The following is a 19,779-nucleotide window of genomic DNA, read 5'->3' on the forward strand; positions in this document are numbered from 1 at the left end:
TTTGTTCTGCCTTCCAGACTGACTTAAAGTCTCTTCTATATTTGGCTGTGCATCACCCCCTACTGTACCCCCTACTCTGTATCCCATCCCCCTGCCAAATTAGTTTAAAACCCCCCCAACAGCACTAGCAAACCTCCCAGCAAGGATGTTGGTCCCATTCCGGTTCAGGTGCAACCCATCCAACTTGTACAGGTCCCAGTTGTACAATAATGGGTAAATTATTGGAATCTATTCTGAGAAACAGGATAAGCTGTCATTTAGAAAGGCACAGGTTAATCAAAGATAGTCAGCATGGATTTGTTAAGGGAAGATCTTGTTTGACCAACTTGATCGAATTTTTTGAAGAAGTAACAAGGAAGATAGATGAGGGTAGTGCAGTTGATGTGGTCTACATGGATTTTAGCAAGGCTTTTGACAACGTGGCAGATTGGTTAAAAAAATGGGATCCAGGGAAATGCAGCAAAGTGGATACAAAATTGGCTCAGTGGCAGGAGACAAAGGATAATGGTTAACGGCTGTTTTAGCGACTGGAGGGCTATTTCCAGTGGCATTCCGCAGGGTTCTGTACTGGAACCCCTGCTTTTTATGGTACATATTAACGATTTGGATGTAAATGTAGGGTGCATGATCAAGAAGTTTGCAGACGACACAAAGATCCGCCATGTGGTAGATAGCGAGGAGGATAGCTGTAGGCTGCAGGAAGATATTGATGGTCTGGTCAGATGGGCAGAAGAGTGGCAAATGGAATTCAACTTGGAGAAGTGTGAGGTGATGCATCTGTGGAGTTCAAACAAGGCAAAAGAATACATGATTAATGGGAGAATACTGAGAAGTGTAGAGGAAGTAAGGGATCTTGGAGTGAATGTCCACAGATCCCTGAAGGTAGAAGGACAGGTCGATAAGGTGGTTAAGAAGGCACATGGAATCCTTTCCTTTATTAGCCGAGGTACAGAATACAAGAGCAGGGAGGTTATGCTGGAACTGTACAACTCATTGGTTAGGCCACAACTTGAGCACTGTGTGCAGTTCTGGTCACCTCATTACAGAAAGGATGTAATTGCACTAGAGAGGGTACAGACGAGATTTATGAGGATGTTGCCAGGACTGGAAAAATGCAAAAATGCAGCTATGAGGAAAGATTGGATAGGCTGAGGTTGTTCTCCTTGGAACAGAGAAGGCTGAGGGGAGATCTGATTGAAATGTACAACATTTTGAGGGGGCTGGATAAAGTGGAGGTGAAGGGTCTATTCACCTTAGCAGAGAGCAGCGACGAGGGGTCGTAGATTTAAACTAATTGGTAGAAGAATTAGAGGGGAGATGAGGAAAAACCTTTTCACCCAGTGGGTGGTGATGGTCTGGAACTCACTGCCTGACAGGGTAGTTGAGGCAGAGACCCTCAACTCAATCAAAAGGAGTCTGGATCGGCACCTCAAGTGCCGTAATCTGCAGGGCTACGGACCAAATGCTGCAAGGTGGGATTAGAATTACAGCTGGCACAGACACGATGGGCCAAGTGGCCTCTTTCTGTGCCTTAAACTTTCTATGATTCTATGATTTGATAGAGGTGTTCAAATTCATGAGGGGTCTGGACAGACTAGATGAGGAGAAACTGTTCCCACTGGCAGAGGATCGAGAACTGGAGGACACCAATTTAAGGTGATTGACAAAAGAACCAAAAGCGACATGAGGAAATGTTTTGTTATGCAGCAAGTGGCTAGGATCTGGAATGCACTGCCTCAGCGTGTGGTGGAGACAGATTCAATCGAGGCTTTCAAAAGGATATTAGATAATTATCTGAAGATAATTACCTGCAGGGCTATGGGCAAAGGGTGGAGGTGTAGGACAAGCCGAGTTACTCTTACAGTGAGCTGGCATGGCCACAACGGGCCAAATGGCCTCCTTCTAAGCTGTAACAATTCTATGAGATATTTAAAAATTCCTTCTCTCAATTTCATGAATTTAATCTTCCAATTTTCACAACTCATCTTTTGAAGACGTTGAAATCTTATGTATGGCTCCATAGGCATTGACTGCCCTTGGGTATCTTGCCTAAGTAATAATCATCTGTAGTCTAGACAGTGAGTGCCTGCAAAGGCATAACATCTTAGCGGGGAATAGTTTAGACAAATAATATATCCCTCTTTCAATTTCTGTCCCTCTGAAAAACTGAAATGATTTATTCCGTAACTGACAGCTAAATATGACACTTCACAATGATTAACACCAGTTGTCATTCCTGAATGCCTTCTGAAGACTTTATTTAGAGCAGAGTAGCGGGCTCTTTCCTGGCCATCTAATCCACAAAAGCACAGAGTAAAGGAACTGAATGGTGTACAAGACTGGAACTCCATTGGATTAACCTGGGGTGGACATCCAACATGGTGCTAACTTTACAAACCAACCAACACGAACAATTTAAGGACATGGTTTGGCGCAAAACTTTACAATCATTATAGTAACAGTGGCCCTCTTTCCCCCACCCCCCCCCCCCCGCCTCCCCCACCCATGCATCTCTTTGCCCCACCTGGATTCCACACTCTAATTTTCTCTGTAAAAGACAGAACTAATCTCAGAGGGCTAGCCAATTCGTCCCACTCCCCTATTCTTTCCCCATAGCCCTGTAAATGTTTCCTTTTCAAAAATGTATTCAATTCCCTCGATTGCTACAAATTGAATCTGCTTCCAACACCCATTCAGCCGGATTATAACAACTCGTTACTAAAAAAAAAATGCCATTTTTTTATTGCCAATTACTTTAAATCTGTGTCCTCTGGTGACTGAATCTCCTGCCAGTGGAAACAGTTTTTCCTTATTTATTCTATCAAAACCATAATTTTGAACATTTCTACCTTTTTACCCCTTAAACTTTTCAAAGGAGAATTATCCCAGCTTCTCCAGTCTATCCACAGAACTGAAATCCCTCAACACTGGTACCATCCTGGTAAATCTCCTCTGCATAGGGCGGCACAGTGGCGCAGTGGTTAGCACTGCAGCCTCACAGCTCCAGGGACCCGGGTTCGATTCTGGGTACTGCCTGTGTGGAGTTTGCAGGTTCTCCCTGTGTCTGCGTGGGTTTTCTCCGGGTGCTCCGGTTTCCACAAGCCAAAAGACTTGCAGGTTGGTAGGTAAATTGACCATAATAAATTGTCACTAGTATAGGTAGGAGGTAGGGAAATATAGGGACAGGTGGGGATGTTTGGTAGGAATATGGGATTAGTGTAGGATTAGTATAAATGGGTGGTTGATGGTCGGCACAGACTCGGTGGGCCGAAGGGCCTGTTTCAGTGCTGTATCTCTAATCTAATCTAATCCTCTCCAATTCTTCCTAAAATGTGATGCCAAAAATCGGACACGAAGCCCTAACCTTTGATTTCTAAAGGTATTGCATGACTTTCTTGCTTAGTACTCTATTCCTCTATTTGTCATATTTGTTATTAAATTGTGAATCTCACTCAAAATCAGAATAAGAGATATGTGGGGAAATGGTGCAGTAGAGATTGCTGTTCTGAGGTCTTTGATACTAACATGGGGTGTATTTAATACAAATATTCCCTTCCACAGAGTCAATATATCTCACCTTATTGATCTTAAAATTTCACCAAAAATCAATTTCACTATGTTTTATTTGTTTGCTTCCTTTGACGGTTTTGCTGTTGCAAATTTATTGTTTTTTAAATATTTATTTCTGATGCATTTAAGATTAAAATATAGAAATGATTGTAAAATTCTGATTGGGAATCCAGTCCTCTCCTGCCAGAATGATCAGGCCATGCAGCCCTCCGCTGAGAGATTAAACAGGTTGTACTCCAAAACATTTTTAAGATGCAATTATGTGCACTGGTGTGATCAGAACTACACAACAGGAACAGATGGAGTTGCTTCAGGAAGACTTCAGGAACTGCAACATCAGTGAGTCAGAAATAACCTGTCTCCTTATTATCATAGCAGAGATCAGGCTATTGTTTATTAATTGCTAGACTTAAGATGTTTAATATGAATATTTTTAATGGATACTTACCCAAAATTCTGTAACTAATATATCAGTGACACTGCCCAGGACTGTGACAAAATCAAATACATTCCAAGCATCCTGAAAATAGTTCTGTGGAGCAAAAATCAACAATATTAGAAATGCTGAATTTTGAAGTGATTTTCATCTTCTTCCCCTGAATGTGCTGGCTCATATTGAGCTATGGGCCGCACTGGTCTATCAGTGTCTCCCATGGTACGTATTCTTTATGTGTCAGCTCAGACATCGAGTGCTGGAAAATGATTGGGATTATAAGGCATCATAGAAAAGCCCGGTTTTTTTCCTCAAACAGATGTCCACAAACACACTTTCCAACATGAGCCACTGGACACTGATCAGGAGTGACAGTCTTGGATGATTTTTTTCCCCCCTTCCTTAGGCCAGAGTTGCTGCAGCCAAGTGCAGTACGTCAAGTGCTACCCTGGGTCAGGTCAACTGATTCACGGGGTCACGCGAGGAAAGCTACAATTGTCTTCAATGATTCTTGGCCAGGGAAGGGAAAGCAATCAGTCAGCTTTCCATTCATGCTCACTATTGGGTATTGCTGGCTAGAAAGTGCATGCACGTAGACGTTGGTGAGGATAGGGTTGTGCCCAGATGCACTGCCCCCATAATTGAAATGTCCACCAACACTTACGTCTGCTCACACATCAAGAATGGCAATGGAAGGTTTCTAGCACCTGTGGAACTGTATCCTGCAAGTGTCAGTGTTTTCAGGAGGGGAGGAAGGGGAGAAGATTTAGGGACAAAAACGGATATTATAAAAGTCGTGCCAGAGACTCACCAGAATTCCAAAGGCAATAATTTTCAGGATACATTCGCATGAGAACAAAATGGTGAACACCATATTGAGATACTTCAGAACATCATCGTAAGACTGTGGCTGACCAGAAAACTAAAACAAGAAAAAGAGAGTGTAGTTATTAATGCTGTACTTCTAACACGGACTTTGGAGGCAGGAGGGACAGATCATTCAAGCCTGTTAATTGTGGCACTCTGATATAAGTGAAGTTATTTCACTTGTCAGGATGTCACTGCAGAATCAGACCCTTTGACTTAAGCACAAAAGGAGGTAATTAAACACATTGTGTCGGTACTGGCTCTTTACTAAAACAATAAAGAACTAATCCCAGTGCCCTGTGCTTTCACCGAAGTCCTGCATTTTTATGATTTAAATACTTATCCACTTTTCCCTTAAAAAATGCAATGTTCTCTGCTTGAACTGCTGCTTGCGGTAAAAAAAATAATTTCATGCTCGACCAATTCTCTACAAAAATAACAATTTTCCTGATCTCGCTCCTCACTCATTTTTAAACTTCTCATTAGTAACTCCTCACCAACAGAAATCACGGGCTGGATTTTATTAGCGCACTGCGCAATATGGCGGCAGCTTTGAACTCAGTGACCTTCTGACATGGAAGTGCTGTCACACAGACCCCGTGATAATACGCACGGGGCTGATTTAAATAGAGGGAGCGGAGCGGTCACCCCCGATGATATCGACACCGGCAACGGCGTCCGGTGCCACCGTGCTGGCACCGGCACATTTTTAAAGGGCTTCAAGCCCTTCACTTACATTTCAATGTTTAAAGTGGCAGGTTTTTAAATAGATTGCAACAAAATGTTATGCACACTTCAAGTCCCCTCTCCCACCCCCTCAATGAATAATCAGTATTATTTGTCCTCCCCTACCAAAAACATTAAAGTTTCCATCACAACCTTTCCCTCCTGCACTTTCTTTTCTTTAACCTTCAACCCCTTCCCACCATCCCCTCACCCAATTGTATTTGTTTTTGCCGCTCCCCCCCTTCCTGGGAACTCCGTAATGGAATTCAAAAGGTGTGCGAGCTGCGTTCGGTGGCCATAAAATCGGCGTGCAGGTAAGTTAATTTAAATCTCATTATTGTTCATTTGAATATTTAGATGAAGGTCTCGCCGCCAGGCAGCGGGGGGAGGGCACACAGAGGCCCCCCCGCCGCTGGTAATATGCAGCGGCCCTTCCCGATGTCGGGGGTCGAGGTGGGCCTCTCCCCACTGAATTTTAAATGGTCCCCACCCACTGCGACCCACAGCATTGGGGCTGGTAAAATTCAGCCCAGTCGTTCCTTATTCGCCTGTTCAAAATTCCTCATAATTTGAAACCCCACTATTAAATTTCCTTTTAGCTTCCTTTTCTCCAGTGGAAACAATGAATTGATTGGTGACCAGGGGCATTCTTTGTATAAGGATATCCCTATTAACCACAGCTCTATTAAAAGTTGTCAACTGTAATCTGTCATATAATTTATAAAACTGTGCAGCCCCCTGCACATTGCTTTTAGTTTTCAGTATTGCTGTCAAATAAAAACAGAAAATGCTGGAAATACTCAGTAGATCAGGCAGCATCTGTGGAGCGAGATGGGTGGGGTGGTGGACGGTGAACCCAGGGTTCCGGTGAGCAGTATAGACAGATCCCAGGTTGTGGTGGGTGGGGGGGGGGGGGTGGTGGTGGGGTGCAGTCAGATTGAAGACCTGGGGGTGGGGGATTGTTGGCAATCAGTGATGTCTTGGGGGAAGGTCGGGGGTGAGATCGGAAGCCTGGTTGGGGGGTGGGGGCAATCAGAGGCCTTGGGGAGGAAGGTTGGGGACCTCGTAGAGAGGGTCAGGGGAGATCAAAAGGGTTGTGGGAGGGGAAGGGGGTGCCCAATTGTGAGCGGGGGTTGTTCAGGCAGACATGCTAAATCCAGCAGGTAAGTAAGGAAGAACTCACCTTCTAGATCTGGCAGTTCTCGCCTGGGTTTAGCTGCTGGGTTCCCCAAGGCTTGGGAAACTCAGCTGTCCATAGTAACATTTCAAATGAGGCTCTAATAATCAAGCTCATAGCCTGATTATAATATTTAAGTGCCAACCCCCCGCCTCGGAGCAGGCTGGTCGCTTGCCTGGCATTCCACTTCTGTGAAAACTGAAAGTGGGCAAGGTTGGAGGTGGAACCAGGCCAGGATTCAGATTTTTAACAACTATATTTTTCACCCAACATAATTCGCCCATGTCTTAAGGTTAAAATTACCCCAATAAGAGGCAGGGAGGGGGAAGTTGTTGACTTCTAAGAGACTGTGGAATTAAAGAAATTCATGCAGAAAAAACGTCAGAATAGGAGACTGTACGATAGACCTTAATCAGTTTAATTGAATCAGTGTGTTTCCTTCTACACAACCCTGTAAGATAGGTTTTGGTAAAAGTAGACATCACAGGAATTATCAGAGACTGAGAGCTGAATTTTATGAAGGAGGTGGGGCTCCTGACACCGGGCCAGAGAGCTGAGGGAAATCTGCCTTGGCCGTTCTGAGGGGCATTCCAGCTGCTTTAGGTGCTCAGGCAGTTAACTGTCTGATGCCAGGCTGCCCAGTTGCCACTGCTGAGACTGCAGGAGGCCCCAAGACTAGGAGCAGCAATGGAGTATCAGAGAGCAGGTAAGTGGTGCAGGCTCGCTGTGGGGTGAGGGGGGTGGGTTGTTGAGGGCAGGGGACTGGGTGTTGGTGCAGAAACAGCCTTTGCTGCCGGGGGCTCTCCATGGCCACAGATTGCCCAAGCAGGAGGGCACCCCCTTCCAAACCCACAGGGTGGCTTCCTGATGTTACTGGGTGACCTCCCCACGTGGCGGGGCCCCCATCAGCTGCTGGTAAAATACCATTAATTGACCACTTAAGGGCCTCAATTAGCCTCTGGTGGGAAGGCCGTCCTCGGCTTTCCCTGTCCCTGCCAAATTGGATGGTGTTGGGAAGGCAACAGGCAGTCCACTCCCTACCTTCCCTTGCTATTTTATGGACACCCACGCCACCTGCCCGTCCCGAGAGGGATAAAATTCAGCCCTGAGTCTATAAGAGTTACTGCTCTTCAGCTTCAATTCCAGACAGATGAAATGCAATGAGTAAAAGGTCCTTAAAGAAATATATGAACAGGGATCATTATAAAGAAGACTGGGGTTATGTTAAATTTAAGCCAGTTTTTAGTCATTCACAGAATGTGGGTATTGTCGACAAGCCTAGCATTTATTACCCATTCCTATACAACTAAGCGGCTTAACAGGTCATTCCAGAGGGCAGTTAAGAGTCAACCACATTGGCCACCTATCGGCCAGACAGGTTAAGGATGGCAGATTGCCTTCCCGAAAGGAAATTAGTGAACCAGATGGGATTTTACAGCAATCCAGTAGTTTTATGGTCACCACTACTGATACTAGCTTTTTATTCCAGATTTATTTAACTAACATAATTTGAACTCATGTCTGGATCCTGCGTCCAGGTCTCTGGATTACTAGTCCAGTAACATAGCCACTAGGTGACTGTTCCCACTAAGTTAGGCTCCCAGTTCCAATTACAGCCTTACCTGAAATAAACTGATCTTTAAACCTCCCCTGTGAGAGTGTGTGACTAAATGGAGATGGTTTATGGTGTGAATGACTGCACCATATTTGAATGGACTAGTCTGGATGGACCAGATAGCTTTTTCCCAGTCCTTTTTATACACATATGTAAACTTTCCAGAAATTATTGGCTAAACTGCCAACAGGGAACATTTTGTGGTATAAGATAATGGGAGGGAAGAGAGGAAAAACAGACTGAATGAATGGCAAACTCCACAGAGGTCACATTCCTTTGGTACTGATAGTCACTTGGAGACGTGTGGCAGTGGGACAAGAGACAGTGGTGCCAGAACACAAATGGGAAAAAGCTGAAGTGAGAAACAGAAAGTAAAAGTGGAAACTTTTTACTGACCTTCATCATTAGAACCACAGTATTGAGTGCAATCATGGCCATGATGGTGTATTCAAATGGGGGCGACACCACAAACTGCCACATTTTGTACTGAAAGGTCTGTTTGTTCTGGGGCATGTGACGTGTCAAGGGCTTGGCACTGATAGCAAAATCGATGCATGCTCTCTGCAAGAGACAAGATAATGAAGATCAATTCAACAGTAACAAATTCAGAACATTATAGGCCCATACAGTAAATATTTAGCAGCAAAATAAAAGCAAAATACTGCGGATGCTGGAAATCTGAAACAAAAACAAGAAATGCTGGATTCACTCAGCAGGTCTGGCAGCATCTGTGGAAAGAGAAGCAGAGTTAACGTTTCAGGTCAGTGACCCTTCGGAACCTCCGAAGAAGGGTCACTGACCCGAAACGTTAACTCTGCTTCTCTTTCCACAGATGCTGCCAGACCTGCTGAGTGAATCCAGCATTTCTTGTTTTTGTTTCAGTAAATATTTATCTTTCCTCTGTTTGTACAGGGAAGTCCTGAGTCCTTATTCTGATCAACAAAGCCAAGCCTTGTACTTGCTATTTCCCACAGCAGCTACTTCTGTGCTCTCGATGAAAAAGTCTACTAATTTAGCGTAATTTGTACTTGTCACCTACACCTACCCTGCTCTGGATAGAGACTCCCCAAATTTATTGCATGTAGGAACTTACAACAAGCAGATCTTTTCTCCCCCGATCTGAACTAGATTCAATCCAGAGTGTCACCCAGTTTCCAAAGAGAAGCAGCACCAGATCCAGCACTCTCCCCCACTCCCAATAACAAGGAAACAGGTCACATCACTCTGCAATAGCATAACATTTAATGTAAAAAGGACAGTTGTTGTTATCTTCCATGAAATATAAATGCAATTATAATAGCTAAGTTAATGATGGAGTACTAACCCAATCTTGGTATTTGGGTAATATTTTTACACTATTTAATCTTTGCTCTTGTAGATTATAACATTATTGGAACCTTCTGATTGTATCACTAGCTGATAATTCACTTATCAATGTTCACTATCTTTCTCTCACTCTCTGTGAATCATCCAAGCTTTATAGAAGCAGCTGGATGCAGTTATGGGAAGACTGTCAGGTCTTCCTGGGAGGATGAGTTATAAATGGCTGAATGGTCTTAGGGGCGGCACAGTGGCGCAGTGGTTAGCACCGCAGCCTCACAGCTCTAGGGACCCGGGTTCGATTCCGGGTACTGCCTGTGTGGAGTTTGCAAGTTCTCCCTGTGTCTGCGTGGGTTTTCTCCGGGTGCTCCGGTTTCCTCCCACAAGCCAAAAGACTTGCAGGTTGATAGGTAAATTGGCCATTATAAATTGTCACTAGTATAGATAGGTGGTAGGGAAATATAGGGACAGGTGGGGATGTTTGGTAGGAATATGGGATAAGTGGAGGATTAGTATAAATGGGTGGTTGATGTTCGGCACAGACTCGGTGGGCCGAAGGGCCTGTTTCAGTGCTGTATCTCTAATCTAAAAATCTAAGAAATCCACATTGATCTTGTGAAACTGCTTTTAAAAACAGATTTTAAATGTTGATATATTTTGTCTTAACTTCATGCTGGTATTCCAAGTATCTTGGTGGGAGGTATAAAGGGAAGTGGTCAAAGGTTGTACAAAAGTGTCAGTCCATAGAAAGGGATCTGAGTCAACACTCAGATAAAGAAACAAAAATGTATTATATTGCTTACAAAGGTTGACTACAGCTGTACTGGTCAACAGACAATTGGGAAAGGTAAAATGAGTACTGGGCGGAATAGAGAGTAGAATGCAAAATCATTGAAGGTTACTGGTCTCTGGGACAGGGGAGATAGAATCTAACTGGTCCCAGAGCCAAGGATATGGGATAACTCATATCCTAGCACCCAGCAGAGATGTGATCTTAGAGGTCCTTGCACAAGGGGAAAACAAGAATATGCAATATGTCAGGTACTTGGAATGATTTATACTGTTGTATTAGGTTCCAAAATCAACTCAGGCTACATATATCTTTATAACATACGCTACCTCAAATGGCGGTAATCTGACGTTTCTACCAATGTTACTCTTATCTACCCATCAACCACTTCAAGATAACTTCACTGAAGTTGTCAAGGTTATGAAGGGGACTGACAAATTTGGTCTGGAACAAACAGTTAATTGTGTTGAAGAGTTCAAATATAGATGACAAGTTAAAAATTAGGAAATTTACTTGTACTAATATTCCTCAATTTGATGAACAAAAATAATGAAACAAAAGTTGCACTATGTGATACAGGAGTAAGAAGGAAATTCATGGGTAATCTTTACCCAAAGGGTAGTAGGAACTGGGAATAAATAATTAAGGAAAGTACTGTAACAGAAGTATATAGGGATTCAAGAGACATTTAGGTGTCCCAGGAAAAGGGATTTGGTGAGAAGGTAGGTAGGTGGGGTTGAGATCTATTAAAAAGGAGCAGGCTGATTGGGCCTAATTCCTGTGTGCATTATTCACAAACTTAACTCCCCAGAAGCCAAACAACAACACTGACATAAAACAGCAACTTAACCCAGTTCCAGTAATAAACACAACACTTCCTCATTCCTGCTATAAAGGACTGTTTAAGATACCATGCAGAAATTCAGTATCAGGCTTCAAATTATATGGAATCCTTCAATATATTTAGTATCTCATACACAAGGCACAGGGTGATATAAAATGTATTGTCACTTCAGGTGAAATTCCATAATCCCTCACAGAAGTTTTCAATTATTATGGCTGGAACGCATGTCAATATTTTAGCATCTTGTGCTTGTCGAGGAAAGCGAATATCTACACTCATCAAGATAGAGGATTTTAGTGCTGTATCCCAGTGTCAGCACCAAAGACTAGCAGGTTAGCTACAGAATATGTTAGATGCAAAATAAAGATCTTTCCACTGTGCCCCAATACCAACATCAGAAGCTGCACTACTATGACATTTCCATTTGGGATTCCTCTCATACTTTTTTTTTAGAACATTACAGCGCAGTACAGGCCCTTCGGCCCTCGATGTTGCGCCGACCTGTGAAACCATCTGACCTACACTATTCCATTTTCATCCATGTGTCTATCCAATGTCCACTTAAATGCCCTTAAAGTTGGCGAATCTACTACTGCTGCAGGCAGGGCGTTCCACGCCCTTACTACTCTCTGAGTAAAGAAACTACCTCTCACATCTGTCCTATATCTATCACCCCTCAACTTGAAGCTATGTCCCCTCGTGTTTGCCATCACCATCCGAGGAAAAAGACGCTCACTATCCACCCTATCTAACCCTCTGATTATCTTATATGTCTCTATTAAGTCACCTCTCCTCCTCCTTCTCTCCAACGAAAACAACCTCAAGTCCCTCAGCCTTTCCTCGTAAGACCTTCCCTCCATACCAGGCAACATCCTAGTAAATCTCCTCTGCACCCTTTCCATAGCTTCCACATCCTTCCTATAATGCGGTGACCAGAACTGCACGCAATACTCCAGGTGCGGTCTCACCAGAGTTTTGTACAGCTGCAGCATGACCTCGTGGCTCCGAAACTCGACCCCCCTACTAATAAAAGCTAACACACCATATGCCTTCTTAACAGCCCTATTAACCTGGTTAGCAACCTTCAGGGATTTATGCACCTGGACACCAAGATCTCTCTGTTCATCTACAGTACCAAGAATCCTCCCATTAGCCCAGTACTCTGCATTCCTGTTACTCCTTCCAAAGTGAATCACCTCACACTTTTCCGCATTAAACTCCATTTGCCATCTCTCAGCCCAGCTCTGCAGCCTATCTATGTCTCTCTGTACCCTACAACATCCTTCGGCACTATCCACAACTCCACCGACCTTAGTGTCATCTGCAAATTTACTAACCCACCCTTCTACACCCTCTTCCAGGTCATTTATAAAAATGACAAACAGCAGTGGCCCCAAAACAGATCCTTGCGGTACACCACTAGAAACTAAACTCCAGGATGAACATTTGCCATCAACCACCACCCTCTGTCTTCTTTCAGCTAGCCAATTTCTGATCCAAAGCTCTAAATCACCTTCAACCCCATACTTCCGTATTTTCTGCAATAGCCTACCGTGGGGAACCTTATCAAACGCCTTACTGAAATCCATATACACCACATCCACTGCTTTACCCTCATCCACCTGTTTGGTCACCTTCTTGAAAAACTCAATAAGGTTTGTGAGGCACGACCTACCCGTCACAAAACCGTGCTGACTATCTCTAATGTACTTATTCTTTTCAAGATGATTATAAATCCTGTCTCTTATAACCTTTTCCAACATTTTACCCACAACCGAAGTAAGGCTCACAGGTCTATAATTACCAGGGCTGTCTCTACTCCCCTTCTTGAACAAGGGGACAACATTTGCAATCCTCCAGTCTTCCGGCACTATTCCTGTCGACAATGACGACATAAAGGCTCTGCAATCTCCTCCCTAGCTTCCCAGAGAATCCTAGGATAAATCCCATCTGGCCCAGGGGACTTATCTATTTTCACTCTTTCCAAAATTACTAACACCTCCTCCTTGTGAACCTCAATCCCATCTAGCCTCGTAGCCTGAATCTCAGTATTCTGAACAACATTTTCTTTCTCTACTGTAAATACTGACGCAAAATATTCATTTAACACTTCCCCTATCTCCTCTGATTCCACACACAACTTCCCACTACTATACTTGATTGGCCCTAATCTAACTCTAGTCATTCTTTTATTCCTATATATACTCCATCTTATGTGTTATAACATTTATAAGTCAACTGTAATTATTTTTACCCCACATATATTAATTCCTGACCATACATTAGTTTGGTTTCCAAACAGGACATTGCCAAGATGGCCATACAGCACAAACCTCATTTTTCTCCAGACTGTAGTCCTCCATCATTTTATCTCCCTGTTCTTGGAAAGTGATGATGATCAAGGCCACAAAGATGTTCACAAAGAAGAAAGGGAAGACAACAAAGTAGACAACATAAAATATAGACATCTCCATCCTATAGCCAGGACTGGGTCCTTGATTCTCATAGGTAGCATCGACTGAATGTTTCAGTACACTGTGAAGAAAAAGAAGACTCATTAGAGGCTTCATAGATAGAGGCATGGAGTACGAAAGCAGGGAAGTTATACTGAACCTTTATAAAGCTCTGGTTAGACCACAACTAGAGTACTGCATCCAGTTCTGGTCACCACACGTTAGGAACGATGTGAGGGTCCTTGAGAGGGTGCAGAGGAGGTTTGCCAGAATGGTTCCAGGGATGGCGGATTTTAGTTGGATTATAGTTACAATGTTACAGTTGGAAAAGCTGGGGTTGTTCTCCCTGGAGATTGAGGGAATATTTGATAGAGGTGTACAAGATTATGACAGGCTTAGAGAGGTTACATAAGGAAAAACTGTTTCTATTAACTGATGGTACATGGAATAGGGGACACAGATTTAAGGTTTTGGCCAAGTATGCAGGGGGAACGTGAGGAAGCACTTTTTTACTCGGTGAGTGGTAATGACCTGGAACTTGCTGGTCACAAGGGTGGTGGAAGCAGAGACAATGAATGATTTCAAAAGGAAATTGGATGGGCAGTTGAAGGAAATATACTTGCAGGGCTACGGGGATAAAGCAGGGGAGTGGGACTGACTGGATAGCTTTGTGGAGAGCTGGCATGGACTGGATGGGCCGAATGGCCTCCTTCTATGCCGCAAATTACTCTGTGGCTCTCAGCCGGCAGCCACCCCACCCCACCCCTTCCCGATGCTGGGTCCCTCATTCAGGCACTTTTAATGAGGGACGTCCCACACTGGAGCTGGCAAGCACGATTTTTCTTGCTGTGCTTCCTGCGTTGTGACAGGCCTGCCTGCCACTGGGCTAATTTCGGTGGTGGCAGGAAGGTGGCAGGCTCCCCCCACTCCACCATACCACCTGATTACATGCTTCCAAAAACAATGCGGAGGAGAGCATAAAACTCCCCCGATGACTCTATTCCTCACTATGAGGAGTAGAACCAGGTAGGTTGTTTCTTCTTCTAGCGCTAACCATTTGGCAGGGGGGGGGGGGGGGTGACAGTAGCTCAATTAGCTAGACGGTTAGAGTGTGATGCAGAAAGGCACAAACAGCGCAGGTTCAATCCCCATACCGTTGTGGTAGTTCATGGGAGCCTGCCTCCTTGCCTTGCCGCACACTTGAGGATTGGTGACCCTCAAGCTATACATCACTAACAGTCTCTCTCCAATGGACGGAGATGCCTATGGTCCTTTGGGACAATGGCTAGAGCAATGTAGCAATATCCATTTGTTTAAAAAAATACAATTCTAAAAATACCATTTTGGTACCAGGCAACTAGTGCTTGCTTCAAGCCACTGATTCAAACTCTACCAATTTTATATAAGCAAAATAATGGGTAAAACATAGGAATAAAGGAGCAAGAGTAGGAGTAGGCTATTCAGCCTATAGAGCCTGCTCCACCGTTCAATTAGATCTCAACTGATCATCTACCTCAACGCCACTTTCCTGTGTTATCACCATATCCCTTGATGTCATTAGTATTCAGATATCTAGCAATTTCTGTCTTGAACATGCTCAATGATTGAGATTCCACAGCCCTCTGGGGTAGATAATTCCACAGATTCACCACCCTCTGAGTAAAGAAATTCCTCCTCATCTCAGTCTTAAATGGCCTAGCCTTATTCTGCGACTATGTCCCCTGGTTCTAGACTCAGCAGCCAGGGTAAACAACCAAAATTACCAGTAAAATCGATTTGTACCATTAAAAGATCCAAAATGGAGATTCAGGCCTTCAGAACTTCTCAGGGAAGGGCTGCCTGGATCCTGACGAACAGTCATCTGGAGCTACCCGACACTGGAGAACATGACATTGAGCATTTACTCTGTACATATCTCCTTTAAGATCTAATGATAGACTGGAAAATCCAACATGCAGGAATGTAGTGTCTTGTGGCTAAACAAGTACTGATGAACCTCTTACTGAAGTCTCAAGTTGAAATCACATTGATGCCAACTGTGGCATGTTAGTTGTATATGAATTGTATTTAATTGCATACAGGTGGTGGGTATGAACTGGGGATTCACTTGTGCCCCTAAAGGAACAGACTGAAACTGTGGTTATTGGGTTGGGCGGTGCATGTTTGTAAAGTGTAACTCTGTAAATAAATACTTATGGAAGTGTGTAAAGATTGGCTTAGTTCTATCTTTCACCACCTGGCTTTCTGTAATAGACATCTTGTGGCGGGGAGGGCATTGCAATTTACCCCACCCAATGTCACACAGGAGGGTTGTATGGGGCTGATTTTGAAAGAAGAGTATTTTCCAGATAACCAGTTACATTTTCCACCCCACTCCACAGCTATGAAATTTAGAAGGCCTGAATTTCCAATTCACATTTCTTTGTTGTGCAAATCAATTTTACTCATAATTTTGCTTGTTTATCCATTGTAACACCAATTGATGTATTTACATGGAGCTGGTAAAGATGACACTGGTAATCTAACTCAATCCAGTTTGAAAATGCTATTCTTTCTCTGTGAACCTAGACCAGTGTTATCCAATAGTAATTGCTGAGTAGCCACAAGTGTGGCTATGACAACCCTGATTTAGTCACATGTACTAATTTTAGTAGAAAACATCTTACACAATGTTACGAAAGTGCTTCTTTTTTTTGTAAAATATGTTTTAAGGACTTCGAGTTGAATTATGGACATTGATTCAACTGGAATCTTGAAGAGATGCTGTACTTTGTGTTTTTGTTTTCAAAGAAGTCACCAGAAGGTTCCTGGATTTAACTTGTAAACAAGTTTTACGTGGTGGCACCTGTCTGTGGATAATCACCTAGCAGGGGTTAAATGCACATATGAATTAGGAGGAGAAGTAGGCCATTCGGCCCCTCGAACCTGCTCCACCATTCAGTAAAATCATGGCTGATCTGTTTGTCTTGAATTTCACACTCCCATCTACCCCCGATAACCTTTGATTCCCTTGCCTAACAAGAATCTATCTACCTCCGCCTTAAAATTATTCAATGACCCCGCCTCCACCACCTTCTGAGGCAGAGAGTTCCAAAGTTGCACAACCCTCAGAGAAAGAAAATGCTCCTCGTCTCTGTCCTAAAAGGGTGACCCCTAATTTTAAAACAGTGCCCCCTAGTTCTGGACTCCCCACAAGAGGAAACATCCTTTCCACATCCACCTTGTTAAGACTGTTCTGGATCTTATATACTTCAATTAAGTCTCTCCTCACTCTTCTAAACTCCAGTGAAAACAAGCCCAGTCTGTCCAACATTTCCTCATAAGACAACTAGTTCATTCCAGGTATCTATCTAGTAAACCTCCTCTGAAACGCCTCCAATGTATTTACATCTTTCCCCTTCCTTAAATAAGGAGACCAAAACTGCACACAGTATTCGAGATGTGGTCTCATCAATTCCCTGTATAACTGAAGCATAACATCCTTACTTTTATTTTCAATTCCTCTCGTAATAAAGGAGAGCATTCCATTAGCCTCCTTTATTATTTGCTGTACCTGCATACTAACTTTTTGTGACTTATGCACTAGAACACCTAGATCCCTCTGCACTTTGGAATTCTGCAGTCATTCAGAGTAATACTCTGCTTTTTTATTCTTCCTGCCAAAGTGAACAACATTTTCCCACATTATACTCCATCTGCCAGATTTTTACCCACTCGCTCAAACTATCTATATTAGTCTGCAACCTCCTTATGTCCTCTTCACAATATACTTTTCTGCCTATCTTTGTGTCATCTGCAAAGTTAGCTACCATGCCATCGCTCCCCTATCTAAGGCATTGATACAAATTGTAAAAGGTTGAGGCCCCAGCACAGACCCCTGCGGGACTTCATTCATCACATCCTGCGAATCAGAAAAGGACCCATTTATGCATACTCTGTTTTCTGCCAGCCAGCCAATCTTTTATCCATGCTAATATGTTACCCACTGCACCATGAGCTCCAACTTTGCGCCTTGTCAAATGCCCTCTGGAAATCCAAGTACAGTAAAGGCTCCCCTTTATCCACAGCCGATGTTACTCCTTCAAAGAACTCCAATAAATTGGTTAAACATGATTTCCCTTTCACAAAACCATGCTGACTATTCCTGATTACCTTGAGTTTTTCTAAGTGCCCAGCTATAGCTTCCTGACCTGTTTTCTGCCTCCCCCACCACCCCCACCCACTTCTTGAATAGAGGGGTTGTATTTGCTACTTTCCAGTCTGATGGAAACTTTCCAGAATCTAGCAAATTTTGAAAACTTAAGACTAACGCATTTACTACCTCATCATTAGCCACCTCTTTTAAGACCCTAGGATGAAGTCCATCAGGACCCAGGGACTTGTCAGTCCGCAGCTTCTTCAGTCTGCTCAGTACCACTTCCCTGGTGATTGTAATTTCACCAAGTTCCTCTTCCTTCCACCTCCTGACTTACAGCTATTACTGGAATTTTTTGTACCCTCTATAGTGAAGACAGGAGCAAAATATTTGTTCATTTCATCTGCCATTTCCTTATTATCTACTATTCCCCATTCTCACTCTCTAGAGGACCAACACTCACTTTACATACTCTTTTCCTTTTTAAATACCTGTAGAACTCTTGCTATCCATTTTTACATTTCTCTCATACTCTAATTTCTTTCTCCTGATTAACCTTTTAGTCATTCTCTGCCATTCTTTATATTCTGACCAATCATCTGACCTGCCACTCACCTTTGCACAATTATAGGCTTTTTCCTTAAGTTTGATGCTTTTCTTAACTTCTTTAGTTAACCACAGATGGTGGGTCCTCCCCTTAGAATTTTTCTTTATAGCAGGAATATACTTATTCTGAGCATTCTGAAATAGCCCCTTAAAAGTCTGCCATTGCTTCTCTATTGATCTATCTCCTCGCCTAGTAACTCAGTTTACTGCAGCTAGCTCAGGTTTCATGCCCACATAGTTGCCCTTATTTGAGTTCAGAATACTAGTCTTAGACCCACTCTTCTCTCTTTCAAACTGGATGTAAAATTCAATCATATTGTGGTCGCTGCTACCTAGAGGTGCCTTTACTCTGAGGTCATTAATTAATCTGGTTACACAATACCAAGTCTGAAATAACCTGCTCTCCGGTTGTTCCAGACTTGGGAGATGCTTACAAAGAAATGATAGGTCAAGATTTACTGAGATCAGGAGGTTTGACTTCTGGACTGTTTTTAGTTTCCATTTGAATTGTTACAAAAGTTGTTGGTTTTTGTTTGCCAGAAGAAGCCCCAGCTCATCTCTCTCTTGAAAAGAAATCCTGCATTTCCAGTGCGTCAGATTCCTATTTCCAACTATATGCAAAGAAAACCTGTGTATTGAACGTTTGGGAACTGAAACCTTGTTGCCACATTTCTGCTGTAAGACTTATCTGAAGCTTCTGTAGCTGCATTTCTTGGAAAGCCTACCCAAATTGATCTTCAACATCGCCTGGTTGTGGGGGGATCTGTTCTAGGAAGATCCCAGTGACAGCCATCTATATGCATTTGGGATGTCAAGTCAAAGCCAAGGACAAGTATTCTGCCGAAAGTGTTTTCTTTCTCTTTGTAACAGCACTATAAACAAAAATCCCTTTATTTTTTCCGGTTAACCGGCTGTACGTATGCATGTGTGGGTGTGAGGGGCTAAGATAAATAAAGGGCTTTAATATTTCAATTTGTGTGTGTATGTTTTACTTCATTGTTGGTTAAGACTTGTTTTATAATAAACTGATAATTTTGTTGTTTATTAAAGAAACCTGGTTGGTGTGTTTTGTTCTGGGGAAAATAGAGTATATGATTGATCATATCGGTAAGTGGGAAAATTTAAATATATGGTGTGACCTATGGAGAAGTGGGACTGAATTAACAGTGCACTCCTCCTGCCTTGGTTGTAACAACGAATACAGATAAATGTGCTCCATGTGCATATTTATTTAACAAGCATC

At 43.1% G+C, this 19,779-nt stretch overlaps 1 protein-coding gene across 1 annotated transcript in view; it reads right to left on the reverse strand.

Moving 5' to 3' along the window:
- Positions 1 to 19,779, reverse strand: part of LOC137355764 (voltage-dependent P/Q-type calcium channel subunit alpha-1A-like) — a 644,715-nt gene that overhangs the window by 153,522 nt on the left and 471,414 nt on the right. Inside the window, exons 30-33 of the mRNA XM_068021264.1 lie at positions 13,676 to 13,877; positions 8,785 to 8,949; positions 4,815 to 4,925; positions 4,019 to 4,102 (exon numbers count right to left, since the gene is read on the reverse strand). Of these exons, the coding sequence (XP_067877365.1) occupies positions 4,019 to 4,102; positions 4,815 to 4,925; positions 8,785 to 8,949; positions 13,676 to 13,877 (562 nt within the window). The remainder of the gene's footprint in view (positions 1 to 4,018; positions 4,103 to 4,814; positions 4,926 to 8,784; positions 8,950 to 13,675; positions 13,878 to 19,779) is intronic.

Source organism: Heterodontus francisci, chromosome 43 (genome assembly GCF_036365525.1).
Source record: "Heterodontus francisci isolate sHetFra1 chromosome 43, sHetFra1.hap1, whole genome shotgun sequence".
NCBI lineage: Eukaryota > Metazoa > Chordata > Chondrichthyes > Heterodontiformes > Heterodontidae > Heterodontus > Heterodontus francisci.